At 33.9% G+C, this 24,299-nt stretch overlaps 1 protein-coding gene across 1 annotated transcript in view; it reads right to left on the minus strand.

Moving 5' to 3' along the window:
• Positions 1-24,299, minus strand: part of ADAM2 (ADAM metallopeptidase domain 2) — a 113,722-nt gene that overhangs the window by 63,756 nt on the left and 25,667 nt on the right. The window contains exons 5-8 of the mRNA XM_054498868.2: positions 15,774-15,852; positions 12,536-12,612; positions 11,952-12,120; positions 350-406 (exon numbers count right to left, since the gene is read on the minus strand). Coding sequence (XP_054354843.2) covers positions 350-406; positions 11,952-12,120; positions 12,536-12,612; positions 15,774-15,852 — 382 coding nt within the window. The remainder of the gene's footprint in view (positions 1-349; positions 407-11,951; positions 12,121-12,535; positions 12,613-15,773; positions 15,853-24,299) is intronic.

The following is a 24,299-nucleotide window of genomic DNA, read 5'->3' on the forward strand; positions in this document are numbered from 1 at the left end:
GTGCAGATGGGAAACTTTTATTTCTTTTTAAATAATATCCAAAATGTCAAGCATTATTTTTAAAATTCAGTATAGTTCTAGAATACATACAAGTTTCTGTAATAATTCTAAAACTATTTGTAAACTATTATAGAGGTAGCAATTATTTTCTTTACATTGCTATTTATAAAATTAAACATGACATAAAATTTGATTCTCAATTTACTACTGATATTAATAATTTAAAGTGCATTAATGCAGAGCTAAGGCAAAATTATCAATTTTTTTCTGTTAAAAATTTATTCCAACTTATTATTACAATCCCTCATTGCAAATATTAAGGGACATAAATAAATCAGAATATACTTACCAATTGTTTTTCAACTATAACATGCATTTCTATATACTTTGCAAAATCTTGCTGTGGCTGAAAAAATCCACAAATTTTACATCAAAATTACAGAATTACTTAAGTATTTTTAGTGCATATCACTACTATTAATGAACTGAATATTGAAAAACACAATTTTACATATAGAAATAAAACCAGATAATATAAGCAACACTAGATATCATAAAATCTTTTTCATCTATTTGTCACTTTTCTGTACCTAATCAATTATTTAATTTACTTGGGAAACAACTTTCCTCTATCTTCCATTCTCCATATTTTCATTGGTTCCAAGCTATTCATATTATTCTCTCTTTTACCAGGCCTGCCTTACAAGAGCTCCTGAAGGAAGCACTAAACGTGGAAAGGAAAAACCGGTACCAGCCACTGCAAAAACATGCCAAATTGTAAAGACCATCAATGCTAGGAAGAAACTGCATCAATTAATGAGCAAAATAACCAGCTAACATCATAATGACAGGATCAAATTCACACATAACAATATTAACCTTAAATGTAAATGGGCAAAATGCTCCAATTAAAAGACACAGACTGGCAAATTGGATAAAGAGTCAAGACCCATCAGTGTGCTGTATTCAGGAGACTCATCTCATGTGCAGAGACAAACATAAGCTCAAAATAAAGGGATGTAGGAAGATCTACCAAACAAATGGAAAATAAAAAAAAGCAGAGGTTGCAATCCTAGTCTCTGATAAAACAGACTTTAAACCAACAAAGATCAAAAGAGACAAAGAAGGCCATTACATAATGGTAAAGTGATCAATTCAACAAGAAGAGCCAACTATCCTAAATATATATGAACCAAATACAGGAGCACCCAGATTCATAAAGCAAGTCCTTAGAGACTACAAAGAGACTTGGACTCCCACACAAGAATAATGGGAGACTTTAACACCCCATTGTCAACATTAGACAGATCAAAGAGACAGAAAGTTAACAAGGATATCCAGGAATTGAACTCAGCTCTGCACCAAGCGGACCTAATAGACATCCACAGTACTCTCCACCCCAAATCAACAGAATATGCATTCTTCTCAGCACCACACCACACCTATTCCAAAATTGACCACATAGTTGGAAGTAAAGCTCTCCTCAGCAAATGTAAAAGAACAGAAATTATAACAAACTGTCTCTCAGACCACAGTGCAATCAAACTAGAACTCAGGATTAAGAAACTCACTCAGAACCACTCAATTACATGGAAACAACAACCTGCTCCTGAATGACTACTGGGTACAAAACGAAATGAAGGCAGAAATAAAGATGTTTTTTGAAACCAGTGAGAACAAAGACACAACATATCAGAATCTCTGGGACACATTCAAAGCAGTGTGTAAAGGGAAATTTATAGCACTAAATGCCCACAAGAGAAAGCAGGAAAGATCTAAAATTGACACCCTAATATCACCATTAAAAGAACTAGAGAAGCAAGAGCAAACACATTCAAAAGCTAGCAGAAGGCAAGAAATAACTAAGATCAGAGCAGAACTGAAGGAGATAGAGACCAAAAAAAAAAAACCCTTCAAAAAAATCAATGAATCCAGGAGCTGGTTTTTTGAAAAGATCACCAAAATTGATAGACAACTAGCAAGACTAATAAAGAAGAAAAGAGAGAAGAATCAAAAAGGCACAATAAAAAATGATACCTTTATCAACACCAATCCCACAGAAATACAAGCTACCATCAGAGAATACCATAAACACCTCTGTGAAATTAAACTAAAAAATCTAGATGAAATGGATAAACTCCTGGACACACACATCCTCCCAAGACTAAACCAAGAAGAAGTTGAATCCCTGAATACACCAATAACAGGCTCTGAAATTGAGGCAATAATTAACCAAAATAAGTCCAGGACCAGATGAATTCACAGCCGAATTCTACCAGAGGTACAAAGAGGAGGTGGTACCATTCCTTCTGAAACTATTCCAATCAATAGAAAAAGAGGGAATCCTCCTTAACTCATTTTATGAGGCCAGCATTATCCTGATACCAAAGCCTGGGACAGACACAACAAAAAATGTGAATTTTAGACCAATATTCCTGAGGAACACCAATGAAAAAATCCTCAATAAAATACTGGGAAACCAAATCCAGCAGCACATCAAAAAGCTTATCCACCACGATCAAGTTGGCTTCATCCCTGGGATGCAGGGCTGGTTCAACATATGCAAATCAATAAACATAATCCAGCATATAAACAGAACCAAAGACAAAAACCACATGATTATCTCAACAGATGCAGAAAAGGCCTTCAACAAAATTCAACAGCCCTTCAGGCTAAAAACTCTCAATAAACTAGGTATTGATGGGACGTATCTCAAAATAATAAGAGCTATTTATGACAAACCCACAGCCAATCATACTGAATGGGCAAAAACTGGAAGCATTCCGTTTGAAAACTGGCACAAGACAGGGATGTCCTCTCTCACCATTCCTATTCAACATAGTGTTGGAAGTTCTGGCCAGGGCAATCAGGCAAGAGAAAGAAATAAAGCATATTCAATTAGGAAGAGGGGAAGTTAAATTGTCCCTGTTTGTAGATGACATGATTATATATTTAGAAAACCCCATCATCTCAGCCCAAAATCTCCTTAAGCTGATAAGCAACTTCAGCAAAGTCTCAGGATACAAAATCAATGTGCAAAAATCACAAGCATTCCTATACAATAACAGACAAACAGCCAAATCATGAGTGAACTCCCATTCACAATTGCTTCAAAGAGGATAAAATACCTAGGACTCCAACTTACAAGGGATGTGAAGGACCTCTTCAAGGAGAACTACAAACCACTGCTCAACGAAATAAAAGAGGACACAAACAAATAGAAGAACATTCCATGCTCATGGATAGGAAGAATCAATATTGTGAAAATGACCATACTGCCCAAGGTAATTTAATTCAATGCCATCCCCATCAAGCTACCAATGACTTTCTTCACAGAATTGGAAAAAACTACTTTAAAGTTCATATGGAACCAAAAAAAGCCTGCATAGCCAAGACAATCCTAAGCCAAAAGAACAAAGTTGGAGGCATCACGCTACCTGACTTCAAACTATACTACAAGGCCACAGTAACCAAAACAGCATGGTACTGGTACCAAAACAGAGGTATAGACCAATGGAACAGAACAGAGACCTCAGAAATAGTACCACACATCTACAACCATCTGATGTTTGACACACCTGACAAAAACAAGAAATGGGGAAATGATTCCCTATTTAATAAATGGTGCTGGGAAAACTGGTTAGCCATATGTAGAAAGCTGAAACTGGATCCCTTCCTTACACCTTAAACAAAAATTAATTCAAGATGGATTAAAGACTTAAATGTTAGACCTAAAACCATAAAAACCCTAGAAGAAAACCTAGGCAATACCATTCAGGACATAGGCATGGGCAAGGACTTCATGACTAAAACACCAAAAACAATGGCAACAAAAGCCAAAATTGTCAAATGGGACCTAATTAAACTAAAGCGCTTCTGCACAGCAAAAGAGACTACCATCAGAGTGAACAGGCAACCTACAGAATGGGAGAAAAGTTTTACAATCTAACCATCTGACAAAGGGCTAATATCCAGAATCTACAAAGAACTTAAACAAATTTACAAGAAAAAATCAAACAACCCCATCAAAAAGTGGGTGAAGGAGGTGAACAGACACTTCTCAAAAGAAGATGTCTATGCAGCCAACAGACACATGAAAAAATGCTCATCATCACTGGCCATCAGAGAAATGCAAGTCAAAACCACAATGAGATACTATCTCACACCAGTTAGAATGGTGATCATTAAAAAGTCAGGAAACAACAGGTGCTGGAGAGGATGTGGAGAAATAGGAACATTTTTACACTGTTGGTGGGACTATAAACTAGTTCAACACTTGTGGAAGACAGTGTGGCAATTCCTCAAGGATCTAGAACTAGAACTACCATTTGACCCAGCCATCCCATTACTGGGTATATACCCAAAGGATTATAAATCATGCTGCTATAAGGACACATGCACACGTATGTTTATTGCAGCACTATTCACAATAGCAAAGACTTGGAACCGAGCCAAATGTCCATCAATGACAGACTGGATAAAGAAAATGTGGCACATACACACCATGGAATACTATGTAGCCATAAAAAAGGATGAGTTCATGTCCTTTGTAGGGACATGGATGAAGCTGGAAACCATCATTCTGAGCAAACTATCACAAGGACAGAAAGCCAAACAACACATGTTCTCACTCATAGGTGGGAACTAAACAATTAGATCACTTGGACACAGGCTGGGGAACTTCACACACCAGGGCCTGTTGTGGGGTTGCGGGCAGGGAGGGATAACATTAGGAGATACACCTAATGTAAATGACGAGTTAATGGGTGCAGCACACCAACATGGCACATGTATACATATGTAAGAAACCTGCACTTTGTACACATGTACCCTAGAACTTAAAGTATAATAAAAAATAAATGAATAAAATGAATCTATGTAAATAAATGTGTGTGTTGAAAAGGTGGGCAGAAAAAAAAAGAAAAGAAAACTACACAGATGCATGAGAGAACACCAGGAGCTGTGTGTGTTGAAAAGGTGGTCAGATGCCAATTTTAAAAATCCACAGGCCAGGCATGGTGGCTCACACCTGTAATCCCAGCACTTTGGGAGGCCGAGGTGGGTGGATCACTTGAGGCCAAGAGTTCGAGACCAGCCTGGCCAACACGGCGAAACCCTGTCTCTACTAAAAATACAAAAAATTAGCTGGGCATTGTGGCTGACACCTGTAATCACAGCTACTCAGGAGGCTGAGGCAGAAGAATCACTTGAACCTGGGAGGCAGAGGTTGCAGTGAGCCAAGATCACACCACTGAACTCCAGTCTGGGTGACAGAGTGAGACTCTGTCTCAGAAAAAAAAAAACATCCACAAAAGCCAAGCCATTTTATTAAGACAAAGTTGCCCTAAAATGAGACAAAAGTGCTTACACATATGATGTTGAAAGAGGACTCCAAATTTAGGACAAAGGTTGCCTTGGCCAAATAAAGACTAAGGAATTGGATCTAGTCAGAAATATCAGAGAACTCACAGTATTACACTGATCCACTTGCAATATGTATGAATTAAATATTCAGATTTAAAAACGTCAAAGGTCCTTGGTAAGAATATTCAGGAAGTTGGAAGGAAAATGTAGATGATTGATTTATCAATCAATAAATAGACAGATAGATAGATATGGGGTGTGTGGGTGCTGGTGTCCATGTGTGTGTGTTTCAATCGAACAACCAACATGTCCTGTATTGAATTATCAACTCAGGAGAAAATTTGGACTGGGAGTGAATATCTGTAGGTCACAGTATGTAAAGCCATAGAACTATATATATAAAAAAGATATATATGTTATATATATATAAGAGATATATATGTTATATATATATTATATGTGACGATAACAAGCTCAAACATGAGATATAACAGAGCAAATATCAATATTTAAAATGTGAATGTATAAGGAAAAGTCAGAAAAAGTAAGAAAGAATGAGAAGCAAGAGACAGACAGCATTATTGCAGAAAATAAGATGACTAGAAAGTTCTAAGGAATTTTTACTTTCACTGTTTAAAAATGTATCTTAATATTTCAAAAAGCCAATTTAACAATGGATCACCACTGATTACTTGTGGAGACAGAAACTGCATTTTTGTGAAATGAATAGTAAATGAGATGTCAGGATGGATAGTCCCACTTATTCTAATATAAAGCTTATATGTGAAGAAATGGAAAGTGCTAGGTATATAATAGATTCTATTTTATTTCATTTATTTTTAAATCTATTTTTAGTATTAAGGAGATATGATTATGTCCATATAATGAAGGAACTGTAGATGATAATTCAAAATATTACACATAATAAAATGATTAATGGAATAAGGTTATAGGATCTTTCTGTTTAGAATTATAAGGATGGAACTCAAGTGAGAGAAAATAATAGATATTCAAATTTAGGAATTAAATTTTTATGTTGGAAGTAGGAGGAGGACAAAATGAGGCTAGCAAATAAAATGAAATAGAAGGTCTAGGAGAGATAGGAATACAGATGGTTGAGAACTGTGATTTCCCCATTGCTCGACATTTTCAGGTGTTTCTTTGAACATGCTTATTTGTTCACGTTTTGTAAATGAACTTAATAATCAACTTGGTAAGCACTTCCTGGTAGAAGCTTCTTGGTATTTTGGGAAATGGGGCAGGGAGTTACATGAAATTTTTAAACAAAACAAATGAATAACTTTATGACCTTTTAAATACAGCAGAAAGAATATTTAAATGATAATAATTTTTATTTCCAAAAGTGAGGACAGCATAAAACAGCATGAGGGAATGAACAGAATGAGAAAAGATATGAATTATTTAAAATAATAATGTGAGTAATAGTGGTAGTCCTATGAGGTGTATAATATGTATAAAAATAAAAACATATAATGATAGCACAAAGTAGAACTTTGAAAGTTTTAAATAGTTCCACCACAATTAGATATCATTTCACACATAATAGGATGGCTATAATCAAAATGACTGGTAATAAATGTTGAAAAAAAAATGTGGAGGAGGCCAGGCGCGGTGGCTCACATCTGTAATCCCAGCACTTTGGGAGGCTGAGGTGAGTGGATCACCTGAGATCAGGAGTTCAAGACCATCCTGTCCAACATGGTGAAACCCCGTCTCAACTAAAAATGGAAAAAATTAGCCGAGCATGGTGGTGTGTGCCTCTAATACCAGCTACTTGAGAGGCTGAGGCAGGAGAATCACTTGAACTCGGGAGGCAGAGGTTGCAGTGAGCAGAGATCACGCCATTGCACTCCAGCCTGGGCAACAAGAGTGAAACTACGTCTCAAAAAACAAAAAACAATAAATAAATAAATGTGGAGGAATTGGAACCCACAGATGTTGCTTCAGGAGATATAAAATTGTCAGCCACATTGGACAAATAATCTGGCAGCCACTCAAAAGGTGAAACACAGAGTCTGCCTATGACCTAGCGGTTCAAATCTTTGTAATTACCTAGAGAAATAAAAACATATATCCACATAAAACATATATTAATGTTCCTAGCAATATTATAATATTTAAAAAGTAGAAACAACCAATTTGTTTATCAGCTTATGACTATATGACTTATGAGTGGTATATTTACACCCAGGAATATGTTATTCAGCCATAAATATAAAAGAGGTACTGATGAGCTTTGACCACCTTATAAGTGAAAGAAGTCACAAAAGATATTGTAAGATTCCAGTTATATAAAATATCTTGAATAGGCAAGTCTATATCTATGATAATAGATTTGTAGTTCCTGAGAAGGCAGGAGAATGAAGAATGACTGCCATGGTTATAAAGTTTCTTTGTAGGGCATAGAGTCTCTGTCACAACTATTCAACTTCGCCACCATAATATGAAAGTATACATAAACAATGTATAGAATAGCAGTAATAGATGTCATTTATACAAACAGCCCGTGGGCCAGATTTGGCCTGAGGGCCATAGTTTGTCAACTCCTAATTAGACTAGCCACTAAAATTATTATGTTGTAAAAATTGTTTTGTATTCATAGACTATATAAAAGCAAAATATATGAAACAATGTATAATGTAAAACCTCGTTAGAGGAGAAAAATAAAAATACTTGATTAATAAAAAAGATGTAACAGCATGATTAAATCCTTGAAAAAAATAAATAGATTAGATATAAAAGAAGAAAGAATAAAGGAATAAGGAACATATAAGACAAATAAGAAATGACAAAGTGGTAGATTAAATCTAGATTATGTAAATGTGTGCATTAAAAGTAGATGCAATAAATAACCTTGGCAACTAGAAAAGTTGAGCTCATAGAAGTAGAGAGTAACATTGTAGTCACGAGAGGATAGACAGGGTCAGGGGAGGAGCAGATGGGGAAAGGTTGGCTATTGGTTACAAAAGTACAGCTAGATGGAGTAAGTTCTAGTGTTCTATAGCACCATAGGGTGACTATAGTTAACAATAATTTATTGTATGTTTTCATGTAGCTTAAAGAGGGAATTTTGAATGTTCCCAACATAAATAAATGATAAATGTTTAAGGTAATAAATAAGCCAATTACCCTGATTTGATCATTACACCTTTTATTCAAGTATCAAAATATCATTTGTATCCCGTAAGTGTGATTATTATCTGTCAGTTAAAAATAAAATTGTCGGCTGTGATTTAAAATGTTTAGAAACTTAGTAATATGTGCTTTAAAAGAGATACACTTTAATTAAAATATTATTAGCTACTCTGACTACACAAAAAAGAAAATATTTAAATTAATAAAATCAGAAATGAAAAAGAAGATTACTAAAAATCTTACCCATATTTAAAGACCTGTAAGGGAGTCCCACAAACAACAATATTCCAACAAATAAATAGATAAAATAGAAAAACCTCTATAGACACACAAACTACCTAAATTGACTCCAAAAAAATTAGAAAATTATAATAGACTTATGAGGAAAAAATTTAATTACTAACAAAAATCCTTCCGTAAAAATGTCCAATCCCAGATGGATTTTACAGATGTTGAAATAATTAAATCAATCCTACACACAGTCTTCCAGAATAGAGGAGACAACACTTCCCAAATCATTTTGCGAAGTTTGTATCACCCTGATACCAAAAACAGAGAAAAATATCATATGAAAACAAATCTGCACAGCAATATTCTTTATAAATATAAATGAAAAAAATCTTCAAAATTATGCCAGCAAACTGAACCCAGCTATACATAAAAAGAATTATGCACTATAACAAAGAGAGACTAGATACAAGGTTAGTTTAATAATCAAAAGTCAATTAATGCAATACACCACATTAACAAAATAACGATAAAAATGAAATTATCTCAGCAGATGTTGCAGAACAAAAATATCTGACAAAATCCAACAACCTTTAATGACAAAACAAAAATCGTTAACAAACTAACATTGGATGAAACCTTCTTTAACCTGATAAAGGGCACCTGTGAAAAAATTACAAATAACATTATGCTTAAGGGTGACAGACTGAATCTTTTCTCCCTAAGACTGGGAAAAGATGAGAACATCTCTTCTCACCTATTCTATTCAACATTATAATGGAAGTAGTAATCAGGACAATTAAGTAAGAAAAAGGAAATTCGAGATATCCTAGTTGGAAAGAAACAAGATAAACTATCTTTATTCAAGATGGCATGACCATGTACATAAAAAGTCACGGAGTTCAATAGAAAACTAATAAACAAGTTTGTCAAGTTCACAGAATACAAAACCAATATGGAAAATTCACTAACTACCAAATACTAATAATGAGAAATCCAAACTGATATAAAATTTAAATAACATCTAAAATAATAACACTTCTATAAATAACAAAAGAATCTTTACTGAAGACTTAGACTTAAATATATAAAACATTGCAGAAATAAAGAATATCTAAAAAATAAAAGCTACTTACTGCTCATGGATAGAGTTAATATTGTTAATATAACAACATTCCTCAGGTTTATCTACAGATTCAACACAATCCTGGGTGCCATTTTATGGAAGTTAAAAATAAACACATTTTAAAATATGTTTGGAAATGCATAGTAGCCAGAATAACCAAAAGAATCTTGGAAAACAAGAATATTGAAGGATGTACACTTACCAATTCCAAATCTTACTACAACAATACAGTAGTAAAGAAAACGTGGTAGTGGCATTAGAGTAGACAATAAAGATTAATGGACTATAATTTTAAGTCTGGTAATAATCCCTAACATTTATTGTCAACTGATCTTTGAAAAAAATCAAGAATGTTCAATGGGGGAAAAATAATCTCTTCAACAAATGGTGTGAGGACAGCTGGATATTGATATGAAAAAAAAACAATTTGAATTTCTACCTCATCCAATACAAAATATTAAAGTGTATCATATATCAAAATGAGATTAAAGAATAAAACATTTAGAAGAAACATACGAATAAATGATGTGATATTGGTGTGATGATTAATTTTACCTGTAAATTTGGCTGGGCCACTGTGCCCAGATATTAGGTCAAACATTACCCTGGATGCCTCTGTGAAGGTGCCTTTTAGATGAAATTAACATTTAAGTTGGTAAAGCTCTAGTAAATCACATTACTCTTCATTATGTGGGTGAACCTCATCCAATCAGTTAAAGCCTTTTTTAGAAAACAGAGTATTTCCTAAACGAAATGGAATTCTGCCCGCAGACTATGTTGGTCTTAAACTGCAAATCTTCCTTGGATAACCAGCCTGCCCACTTATCCTGTAGATTTTGGATTTACCAAGCCTTCACAATCATCTGAGTCAATTCCATAAAATCTCTCTCTCCCTCTCTCTGTATGTACACAAACACACACATATATATCTCCTGTTGGTTTTCTATTTCTCTGGAGAACCCTGATATAGATGTTGGTACCAGGAATGAGGTACCAAGAAAACAGAATCTTAAGGGGACATCTTCTTAATTGGTGCTGGGGTTTTGGGAATTTGCCTTCTACTTTGATTAGATTTAAAGACAATTCTATAGAGAGCAGATAGTTCATGGCATGATGTAGCAATAGAGACAGGCAAAATATTACCACTGAATACTTCTGATCAAACACTTACAAAGGCAAGGGTCTTGGTGACCATGTATATGATACTTTTGAACATTTTTGTCAAACTAGCAAATATAATGAGATTGATTGCTCCTAATGTTGCTAGACAAAGTGGAGAAAGAAGAGAATAAGCTTAAGTATTTGAATTACCATCTCAAGTGATGCATAAATTACCCAAAAGCTTCTTTGTGTGTCTTGAAATAAATTTTTATATCCTATAGCCACAGAGCTGAGATTACTGAAAACTAAACCCAGAATCTTATCCTGTCAGTGGATGAATTACAGTGCAAACTGAATTCCCAACCTCCCATGGTACTGCCGTCAAAGAGAGAGCATTGAGTGGGATGCAGTGGGATCTTGAAAATTGGAATGGGCACTTAGAGAAGGACCCTAATGAAGCTGGGGCTATAAAACTCCTAAATGCTGGTGAATCTTGTTTGCTAGTAGAAGCAACCTCTCTCTCACTTTCTGAGGAAATTAAATAACCTTGAATCCTCTGAGGAAAATATAATGACCTCCTCTGAGGCAGTTCCCTTACAAGATAGGGGTGATTCTCCTCAAGACCCTAGATATGTATCTTCATTGTTTATGTGGATGGCATTTGTGTTTGTTACACCAGAATTTTAATATAATGGCTATGGGGAAAGGAGTGCCTCTGCTGACAATAAAGGTTTAGATTACAGAAAAAGATGCCACTAACAGTTGAAAATGTCATGATTGGAGTTCTGGAAAATTACAAAACTAGTTTTAAGGCTTAATGATATAAGTTATGAAGTTTCTGGTACATGTATCCATACATGTGGCTATATGTTTTGGTGTTTATGGGTATGTAAATATGTAATTTATCAACTATAAATTTCAGTGCTTACATTGCTGTATAGTAATAACCACAGAGTTTTTTCAATTAATCACCTACCTCTACGCTTTGTAATGTAAAGGACAGATCTCTTGATTCAATATTCTTCTCATTATATAAGGAAACGTCTGCTTTCTTATGTTTTACTTGGTAAATTACATGTTCAAAGCCAACTGAAGACTCCAGGGGTTCTATTCCATAACTAACATTTTCAAACTGTAGTAAGCCCCTAAAAATTTCAAAAAAAATTAATAAGCAAAATAATGCCTTGTGGAAAAGCCAATAAAATGCCACTTAGCATTATTTTTTCATGATATGCAGATTATTTTTAGCCTGAGTGTAAGGTGATAAAATAGGAGAAAGTTACTGGGTGTCCACACACTTACTGAGTGACACCGCATAGTAATGCTATTAGCATTTGCCTAGCTATTAATATTTCATGACTTCCAAATATATTTAAAAAATCATAATCCTGCATAAGGGCAGGAGCCATTATAAGTATTTCCATACCATGCTTTGTGAGTGGCAGTTTTCCCACAATTGTCATGCCTCACTTTAGAACCACTGAATATTATGTTAAAATGTTTAAAATAATTTTGAAGTAAATATTTTATTTTGCAATTCATAAAACAGTAAATTACAACCTGAGTCCAGTACATGTGCTGACCATCACCACAGATTTTGGATAACCTTCAATATACCCTTGGTAGTGGCAGAAATTCTGAAAGATAAAATACACATATCTCCATTAAAATGGTTTGTGTTATAGATACAATTTTCAAAGATGTAAAACATATATGTGTTTTGTTTTTATGCATCAAACACTCATTTTTCAAAAGTGGATTTATAATGTTATTAGATGAGCATATGGCTTGGTTTTCCAAAGTACTCCCCACGGATTCATAAAAAATGAGTATATTTTCATATTTCTGTATGTTTTAAATTAAGCATGACATTCTCAGTCAGTAGAGTGAGGTAAACATCATCAAAATTTATATTTTTCATACTTTTCTGACAATGTTGCATGGTAGATAAGCAAAGTTAATTTTTAATTTCATCGAAATGTTTTTCAATTCTGTCAAAATGTTTTCATTTGCAAATTTCACCTGGAATTTGTATTGACCTTTGCTTTATAGTTCATCTTTCTACTGTGATACCTAAAATCTTAGTTTGTACCACTTTCCAAATACCATACTTCATCGACTCAATACACTGTATTTCTATTTCCATCTTATTTAAAAATTTATGTGAAAATATTTATGCTTTTATTTTTATCACCAATTGGGGTATACTTCACACTTTATATAATGAAGGTAAAAATATCTTGAACATTCCACAGCTTTTATCTCCTTCCTTCCAAATGTAGTTTATAATATCCAGACTGATAACATCTCTAATTCTGTGGAATATCCAGAAGTTACATCAACCTTAAACATAGGATGACATTGAGAAACTTAGAAATGAATGAATAAGTCATTTTTAAGTTGCACAGGATAAAATTTTCATGGAAGAATAAAAAAGCTTCACTTATTACCCAATATCCTTTCCCAGTTTATTTTTACTTTTTATTTTTATCATTGTCAGTTTTGCATTGTTTGCCTTCACTATAATATCTTCTTGTTCAATAATACATTTGCACTTGAAAAGTATGCATATACACTTGATATATTTGCTGAATTTCTACTTCATTTAGAAGTTTACAAAGTTTCTTTCTACTTTATTATTGGAAGAGAAATGTTTAAGTCTTCAAATATAATTATTATTTGTCTATTTCTTTCATTTCTGTCAATTATGCCTTCCGTAATTTGAGGATTTCAGGTCTGCTTTTTTTGTTGTTTTGTTTTTTGTTTTTTGTGACGGAGTCTTGCTCTGTCGCCAGGCTGGAGTGCAGTGGCACGATCTTGGCTCACTGCAATCTCCTCCACCTGGGTTCAAGTGATTCTCCTGCCTCAGCCTCCTGAGTAGCTGGGACTACAGGCACAAGCTGCCATGCCCAGCTAATTTTTGTATTTTTAGTAGAGATGGGGTTTCACCATTATGGTCAGGATGGTCTCCATCTCTTGACCTCATGATCTGCCCGCCTTGGCCTCCCAAAGTGCTGGGATTACTGGCGTGAGCCACCACACCCGGCCTGAGGTCTGTTTTTACGTGCACACACATTTTAGATTGTTTAAGCATCCTGGTAAATTTACCTTTTAATTATGATGTCTATCTGTTTGTCCTGGAGAGATCACAAAATCCAGGACAATGATGAATGGCTTACACTTGTCCTACTCTGGATGCAGGGAACAAACTCTTTCCTGGTCTAGCTGGCTGATTTTTTTCTTTTGTAGATAAGCCTTTATTTATCAAGATAATATGACTTTAGGAATGGGAATCATGTGTGGACTTAAGACAAATAAATAATCCAATAAATACACCTGTTTCCAACCTAATTTAATGAGCTTTTTCCTAGGATAGAGGTAGGCCTGCAACCTTGGCAAACACAATTTATTTTCAAGGCAGCATATTTTTACTACATTTGAGATCAACATGCAACTACTTACCACATTCAGATTGTTGATGCTTTGAATGCTTTGTAGCATTCTTGCTTTTTTTTTTTTTTTTAACTGTACATTTATCTTTCATGGTTACCTCTTGGGAGGTAGGAAGCAGAGTTACGTATGGAAGAATGATACAAAATACAGGTGTGGGATATTGTGATCTCCTGTGCTTCTGTCTTGGATTCTCACTCTGTCTTCTCTCCTCTCTCTCATGCATGCAAATACAAACACACATATGCACACACACATACGTATGTGTGTGTATAACACAGTGTAACAGTATATTAGTTATATATTTGTATAGGCTACTCTATAACTGACTCATAGAGTTGTGTACTCTCTTGGGCAAAACTTAAATCAACTGACCATATCTATTATTTCTTCTGTTGAAATCCTAGCCTCTCTAAAAATGCTTTACTTTCAAAACACTTGAATGAGTCGCTATATAGAAATCAAGAACACAAATGGAAAACACAACGGCAATTAGTAGAGCAGGGCTGAGGTTAAAAAACGAAAGAACAGAGGCTGGGCACGGTGGCTCATGCCTGTAATCCTAACACTTTGGGAGGCCAAGGAGGGTGGATCACCTGAGGTCGGGAGTTCGAGACCAGCCTGACCAACATGGAGAAACCCTGTCTCTACTAAAAATACAAAATTAGCCGGGTATGGTGACACATGCCTGTAATCCCAGCTACTCGGGAGGCTGAGGCAGGAGAATCACTTGAACCCAGGAGGCAGAGGTTGCGGTGAGCTGAGATCACGCCATTGCACTCCAGCCTGGGCAACAAGAGTGAAACTCCAGCTCAAAAAAATAAAAAAATAAAAAGAACATTTCAATCCCGGCAATTTTATTCACTCTTCTTTATTATTTTTATAACAAATTATAGACAACATTAAATTAAGCTCTATATGTTCCAAACAGATGAAAATTTAATATACTCCTAAACATGTGTGAAATTTTATGTGTACTTATTTGGTCCTTGAACATACTTCAAAGAAGATTAGATTCTTATTTTCTCCTCAGATTTAGCTTTCCTGATACAAGTCATGGTTTTTCATTTTACATATTTTACAACATATTTAGTCCCTATCACCTCAGGTACATAAGCCCTTAGCATGTTTCTAAATAGTTTAGAAACACTACAATCATGTCTTTTTGGTTAATCATCTGTTTAATAGGGCTAACTCAGTACATCAGTAACATCATCAACAGGAAAACATTAAACTTATGCCAAAAAGCCATGACCCAACACTTTAGACTCTAATAACATGTGGACAGTAAATAAGGTGATCATAGAAATTCACATGACAAAAATAAAAGAGATCGTAAAAAACATACCTGAAAATCTTGGTCAAGTGGTTTCATAATTCCTGTGCCACTATAACTGTAAACTCTAAAATTATGGGGTAAAAAGTTTCTGTAACATAAAGATAAAATGGAAAAATTTGATTCTTAACCTTTTGTTTTGAAACATTTATTTTATTAATTATAGATAGGTAGGTTGACACAGAAAGAGCAAGAGAAACAGAGGGAGATTTTCTAAACGTATGGATTTTGTTCTAAATTTTACTCAAATATCTTAGACTTCACTCACTCTATTGTTACTCTGTCCTCCTAGCTGTTTTCCAAACACAACAGGCAAGCATGGAACTCGGGATATTTGTACCATTTTGTTGGCCATTCCCAGAAAGTTCTTCAACATAGTTCATTGTTCTCCATCTACTTCAAGTCCTTGCTTATATATCAACTTCCCACTGAGGTTTATCTTGAAAATTTTATTTAAAATGTCAACTTGTTCAATCACCAAAGCATAGGATTTTTAAACCATACTCTAAATTTGCTCTATAGTTTTTGCCCAAGCATATATTGCCTTCTCACATTCTTTCTACTGTATTTATTTATTATATAATTATCCATCTCGTTTGATGATAATATAAACTCAGAGATTTGCATCTATGTTGTTACTAATACTAATGCACCCCAAGCACTAGTATTGTTTGCCAAAGTTACATAAAAAGTTAAGCTAATCTCTGAAGATCAGAGCATTTTTGTTTCAAAATTGATGACAGTAACAAAAAGCTTTATGTAAATCAAGTAGGATAAAGGGAAATAAAAGTCAGATATAAATATATCATCAAAAGAAAAAAAAAGACTAACAAAAGCCCAGATGAACTTTAAAGATCTTTAAAATTTCAAGAAAAAAGATGTTACTTTTGAAGAAACAAATAATTCTTAACAAACCAATTAACAAATAATACAGCTACTTCATCAATAGAAAAGGAAAAAAAAAGCCAGAAAACAATGGAATGATGATTTAAAAGGCAAAAGACATCTTTTTCAAAGACATCTTAGAATTTATTCCAGCAAAAATTTATAAGAATATAGTTAAGTTGTTTCATATGAATTTTAGCATTGTTTTTTATTTCCATTTCTGTGAAAAATGTCATTAGAATTTTGAGAGGGTTTGCACTGAATCTGTAGATTGCTTTGGGTATTATAGACATTTTAGCAATATTTATTTTTCCAGTTCATGAACATGCTTTATCTTTCTATTTATTTGTTGTTTTCCTTCATTTCTTTTAACAATGTTTTATAGTTTTCAGTGTACAGATCTTTTACCGCCTTCATTAAATTTGTCTAAATAGCCAAAACGAGCTTGACCAAAAAGGAATACAGCTAGAGGCATCATACTACTTGACTTCAAACTATACTGTATAGCCATAGTAACCAAAAGAGCATAGTCTGGTATAAAAATAGATATATAGACCAATGGAACAATATAGATATAAAAGAAATAAGACAACACATTTACAGTCAGTTGGTGTTTGACAAAATTGTCAAGAAGACACAATGGGGAAAGGACAGTCCCTTCAATGAAATCACATAGAGAAAACTGGACATCCACATGCAGAAAAACAAAATTGCATCCTATCACACACCATATTAAAAAAACACTCAAGCCAGGAGCAGTGGCTCACGCCTGTAATCCCAGCACTTTGGGAAGCTGATGCGAGTAGATCACGAGGTCGGGAGATTGAGACCATCCTGGCTAAAATGGTGAAATCCCGACTCTACCAAAAATACAAAAAATTAGCCAGGCATGGTGGTGGGCGCCTGTAGTCCCAGCTACTCGGGAGGCTGAGGCAGGAGAATGGCGTGAACCCGGGAGGCAGAGCTTGCAGTGGACTGAGACCGCGCCACTGCACTCCAGTCTGGGCTACAGAGCGAGACTCTGTCTCAAAAAAAAAAAAAAAACTCAAAATAGATTAAAATTTAACCATAATAGTTGTGATGCTAAAACTACTAGAAGAAAGCATAGAGGAAATGCTTGACATTGGTCTGGGTGATGATTTTTTGGATATGACTACTAAAGCACAGGTAACAAAAACAAAACTAGACACAAACCAGACAAATGGGAGTACACAAAATTTAGAAGCTTCTATACAGCAAAGGAAACACCACCACAAAGAGACAACCTAAAGAACGGGAGAAAAGATTTGCCAACTATGCATCTAATAAGGGGTCAAAATCCAAAATGTATAGGAACACAAACAACTCAGAAAAAAAAAATGAAAATGAGCAAAATACCTAAATAGACTTTCTCAAAAGAAGACATACATATGGCCAAGAGGTACATGAAAAACTTCTCATTCTCACTAATCATCAGAAAAATGTATATCAAAACCACAATGGGATAACACCTTACTCCTGTATGATTGGCTATTATCAAAAAGACAGAAGAGAACAAGTGTTGGCAAGGACATGGAGAAAGGGGAACACTTCCACAATGTTGGTGGAAATGTAAATTAGTACAACCATTACGGAAAATAATAAGGAAGTTTCTCAAAATGTTAAAAATAGAACTACTGTATGATTCAGCAGTCCCTTTACTGGGCATATATCCAAAGCAAATAAAATTAGCATGTTGAAGAGATATCTGTAATAAACATCTCCCAGGTTTATTGCAGTAGAACTCACAACAGTCAAGATATGGAATCAAGCTTAAGTGTCCATCAATGGACAAATGGATAAAGAAAATGTAGTATATATGCACAATGGAATACTAGGCAGTCATAAAAACAAAATAAATTGTTTCATTTGCTACAGGCTGGATGAATCTGGAGGGCATTATGTAAAGCAAAATAAGCCAAGTTTAGAAAGAAAAATATTGCCTGATCTCATTTATATGGAGGGTCTAAAAAATTCAAACTCATAGAAGCAGAGAGTAGAATGATGGTTTTTAGGGGCTGAGAGTGGGAAAATGGGAGATGATGGTTAAAGAGAAGAAAGTTTCAGTTAGAAGGAATAAGCTCTGGAGAGCTTTTGTACAACAAGTTGACTGTAGTTAGTAATGTTTTATACTTGAAAATTGCTAAGGGATTAGATCTCAAGTATTCTCAACCTCAAAAAAGGTAAGTATTTGAATTGATGAATATGTTAATTAGCTTAATCATTTCACAATGTATACATATCTAAAAATATGTTGCAAACTGTTTATATATAATTTTTTCTGTCAATTAGACCTTTATATAGCTGGAAGGGGAAGAATATGATTAAATAAAGATTTAATGACAAATAAAAACACATATTTAAAACAAGCAGTCTTATAATAGAAAGAATTCCTGAGATATATCAAAATTAGCTCCAGATAGAAGCACAGAAATGTAGGGAGAACTAAAAAGCACCAGAATTGGTAAATTTTGGTTAAATTAAAATGAATACTGACTTTATAAAAAATAGTAATACTTCATGGGGATTTAAAAATATACAGGTTTGTGATGTGTGAAAAAAAATAATGAAGGGGAAGCAGAGGGTAAAGGGTGTTAGAGATTTAAGGATCTAAAAACATATGGTAATTGGTAGGAGGAATAATTTGTAATAGATTCAATTACTCAAGAGTTGATATGTTAACATAGAGAAACTACTAAAAGAAGAGTAAAAGAATGTATAACAAAGAATTTAATTGAGGAATAATGTATAATATAAATTAGTAGATTCAATCAGATAGAGGCAATGAAGAAAAAAAAGGAATATAAAACAAAAGATAAAAGAGAAAAAATAATGTTTTCAAAATCATGTGAAAATTTAAACAATCAGGAAGAGTAAGCACACCTTAAAACTGAAGGACAAGTCTGGTTATAAACACCTATTATAAAGTCATAGTAATTAAAACTATGACATTTGGACAGAGAAATAGGGTCTAAGAATGAGCATTTAAACAAAGAGAAGAGAACAAAGAATCCAGAGACTTCTTTATATACAGTCATTTATTTATAAAAAAGATTACATTACAGTGCAGTGAAGAAATATCATTTTTTTATTGTGCTGGGTCCACTGGATGTTAATTTGAAAGAAAAATAATTGCCAAAAGATCTATGATGAGGAAAAAGGTGGAAAGACTTTATCTTTAGGCTATCAAGATTTATCATAAATAAACAAATAGACCAAAAAGTTTAATCAAGAGCTTGGAAACAGATAAAATCATATATAAATGTATAATATATAACCATCATCATGCAGAAGACATGTACAGAAAGACAGAAGATTCAATAAAGCTCTTGAAACATTCGAGAAATCATACAGAAAAACTAAATTGGTTGTCTACCTTACAGCATATTCAAAAGCCAATTTCTGTTTCAACAAAGACCTGAATGTGAAAGGCAAAACTAAAAATATTTTAGAGGATTATATAAGATTTAGTCAGGGCCTTTGAGTAAGAAAGAATTTCTTATACAAGATATAAATATAACTTACCATAATGGAAGAATTATCTTTACCAAATACCGTAAGTGTGAAAACACAAGGAGAGAAAAGGTCAGATTAGAAATATCTTTTGACAAAGAACAAATGTCTTAAACAGGCACTTCACAGGGGAGAAATTCCATATGGCTAACTGCTGTATTTAAAAAGTTAGAGAAATTATTTACAGTTGGAGAAATACATATTAAATTACTTACAGTTAGAGAAATTATTTACAGTTAGAGAAATACATATTAAATCACAGTAGGACATAAGTGTATAATTATAAGCCTTTAAAACTTAAAACATCTACCACTATTAATAGAATATATAATTCAGAGGGGTGTGTAAATTAGTATATTACTTTGGAGGAAATGTATGGTAATTATGAAAATGCACGTAACTTAACCCATCAGTATGCTGTTAGTCATATGTCCTATAAAATCTTGTGCATATGCCCAAAAGAATATACATTTTAACATAACCAAACTAGACAGAAACAAAATGTTCAAAATAAGATGAAATAAATTGTTGTATAATCATGAAATTGGATGCTATACAGTAATAAAAATGAATAGCTTGGAATTACTTGCAACAACATTGAAAAAACCTCACAAACATTAATTTGAGTGACTAAAACTAGAAAAATCATCATAATTCATTTATTTAGAGTCAGAAAACAGACAAGAAACCACATTAGCTAGGATAATCAATTCTAAATAAAATCAGAGAAATGGATATCACAACAATCCAGAAAAGTAGTGAGAAGGACTGAGGGGCTATTATAGAAAATGATAAACAGCACAACTTCTTGAGTGCAGCCAATATATGTGTAAAGTCAGAGGGTTACATAAATATTCACTTCACGACACTTATTTAACTGCATAAGCATATTTTATATTTTAATTTATGCCAATTTTATTATGCAATGAACATTAAAAAATTTTAAAGGTAATTGACCGTGATTTTTGTGACAGAAAGGAGACCTATTTCCCAGTTTCCATCACCACCCTTGATATTGAAATGACTGATGAACAATAATAATTTTCAAATACAGGACCACACTATAAATAATGGGGTAATAAACTGGCCCATAGGTCAAATCCAGCTGATAGATTGTTTTTGAAAATGAAGTGGTATTGCAAAATAACCACACCCATCATTTGCATACTGTTTATGGCTGCTTTTACAACAGCAAGTAGTTGCAAGAGAGTATATAGAGCTCGGGGTCTAAAATATTTACTCTCTCCCCTTTGCCAAAAAATTTCGTGATTCGATTGTATTACAGGGTTAATGGGAATGATCAAAGCAATAGAAACAAAGGCTGGTACCACAGCTGAAAGAGTGAGCAGGTGAAGCTGTGCAAAGTAAGATGGATTCTGGATCAGAATCATACCTTAAGAATAGGTGGTTTAATGTCCTCTGGTCATTAGCATGAGAACACATTATTTACAACAACAGTCGCAAGCATCAGAACACATTGATGTGAGCCTTTAAATGAAAGGAATAGAGCTAGAAATTTCCTCTGCAAGTTGCTAATACAAACGAAAAAAAAATCAATACCTGCTTCTATCTTCTCAGTGTTTGTTTCATCCCAGAATTTATATTTTGAAACCTAATCACCAATGTGGTAGTTTTAGGAGGTGGTACTTTAGGGAGATGATCAGGCCACAAGGCTGGAACCCTTATGAATGGGATTAGTGTCCTTATGAAAGAGACATCAGAGAGTTGACCTGCTCCTTCTACTGTATGAGGGCACAGCATGAAGGAGCCATTTAAGAACCAGGAAATGAGCCTTCACCAGACACTGAATCTGCCAGTGCCTTGATCTTGGACTTCCCAGCCTCTAGAACTATAAGAAATGAATCTCTGTTGTTTATAAGCTACCCAGTCTATGGTAGTAATATTTTGTTATATCAGCCCAAACAGACTTAGACACCTGCTGTACACAGACCCCGGACAAAAGGATGCTACCCAATACTGACTGAGGCAGAAATAGCATCACATGCAGAAATGAAAACCCTAAACTATATCTCAGGCAGATGTGAAATGGATTCCAAGCAGCCCTATTATTATGGAACCCTGAGCTGATAAAGTGTAAACTTTTGACCCAGCTAATTGTCATGGCAGGAACCAAGCAAAAGCATCCGTAAAACCACCCCCGAAGAGAGGCCTCCACAACACAAAAAAGATTAGAGGATGATGGAAGATAAATTTCACTCAAATGAGCTCATCAATGATAGTTCCAAACATATGGAAAAGTCCAAAGCTTGAAAATTGGGAGAAATCATGTAGAAAAATAGCAATAATCAAGTAAACTACGAAACTTAAGAATAAAGAGGTTTTAACGTTGAAACGGATAAAAGACAGAGATAAAAAGCCATAAAATATTTACAAAGCACAAATGTGTCACTTTGTACAGAAATCCTAACCATGAAAAGTATAGTCATTGAAAAATATTCTTGAAGAGTAGATTAGGCATACATAAAAAGTAAAATGGAAATCATCCAGAATAAAGCACAAAATCAGGAATAACAGGAAATGTGAATGAGTGCATAGAAATATGTGATAGATAAATGGGTCAAAAATTGCTAACTTGATTCACTAAAATTTATATTAAGAGGCCCCAATTTTAAATATACATTTAAAAGCATCCCAGGAAAGGTTAGTAGAGTGAGAAAAAGCAACAATTAAACTTAAAAATTGATAAGAATCTCCATGATTGATGCAAGGATGTTAATTCTCAAACTGAAAATTCAGAGTCCTTAGAGATATAAACAAAAAGAAATCAATGACTACCATGTCATAGACAAACTACAGCATCTTAAAAGATATCAGAAGTACTCATTGGCTTGGTGTTACTCTAAATATCCTACTAATCTGGATCTCTTCTCAGGTTTCTCAAGAACTCCTTGTGCAATGTCATAAAATTGGTTCCTGGTGTCCTTATTTTGTATGTTTGAAAGCCCTCAGAGATGGTCGTGTTGCCAGGAAAAGGCACAGTTTGGTGCTAGCTCTGCACACAGTACAGGCCTCATTGTCTTTTGAAAGTAAATATCGTTATCACCCTGAGTGTCTATAAACTGTTGGCCATGCCTGAAACTAACTAGTTACCAAGATAGCCTGGGTAGGGACTGACAGGGCTTGACGTAGGCCAATAATAATAGCCACTAAGGCTTCAGTACTCCACCAGTGTGGGCTACCCAACAACACTTTATGTTGTCCCATCCCATAATATTATACATTTTATTCTCACCTGATGCAGGTAAAATGTAAAAACAATGAAAGCTTTGAATTTTACTTTTATTATACATTTGGTTATTCACTTCTAAAATGTTTGATTTGTAATATTCTATTTCTTACTACTTTATTGATATTTTACAATAATGTTTTGAATGTTTTTGAGCCAAGAGTTTTTTGGCAACTGCTCTTGAATTTACAAATATCTAGTGATTCTCTGATGAAGGGTAATTACATTCTAATTTTATTGTGCTAGTCACTGAGGATATGGTTACTATTCAAAAGATTTTTTTTTTTAGTATGTTATTTTTTTCTTAAGTCCCTTTTCACCACTTGTGTGAAATATAACCACATTATTTGTAAGGTATATAGTATGTGATTCATCCATTACATCACCATAAATTGTACTGTATATTCTATACATTTTTTCTAATAGAAAAAAGAGCTTAAGAAATCTACTGTTATGCTTACATTTTAATTCAGATATTCTTATATGTCTAATTACACTTTACATATTTTGATCTATATTAAACATTTATAAATACTGTATCTGTGATGCAGAAAGTAATTTCAGAGGATGCTTTACTACTGGTCACTGACTTGCTCTCAGTCTCATCACTTGGCATTCTAAAGTAACAACTGTTGGTGAGATTCTATCTCAGTTTGCTCTATGTATTTCTTGCAGAAGGCAGCACTTTTTTCTTCAGAAAAAAGTAATTTTGAGTCTTTTTTTAATGTTATTTCTTCAAACTAGTACTGTCCATCTTATAAATAGAAAACATTTTCCAAAATTTATGATGTATAAAAAGATTGCAGCTATGAATTCTAGAAATGATATGGATGCATTTTTAATTTTTGTATTGATTTGGTAATTTCACTTGCAGG

This window comes from Pongo pygmaeus, chromosome 7 (genome assembly GCF_028885625.2).
Source record: "Pongo pygmaeus isolate AG05252 chromosome 7, NHGRI_mPonPyg2-v2.0_pri, whole genome shotgun sequence".
Classification (NCBI taxonomy): domain Eukaryota; kingdom Metazoa; phylum Chordata; class Mammalia; order Primates; family Hominidae; genus Pongo; species Pongo pygmaeus.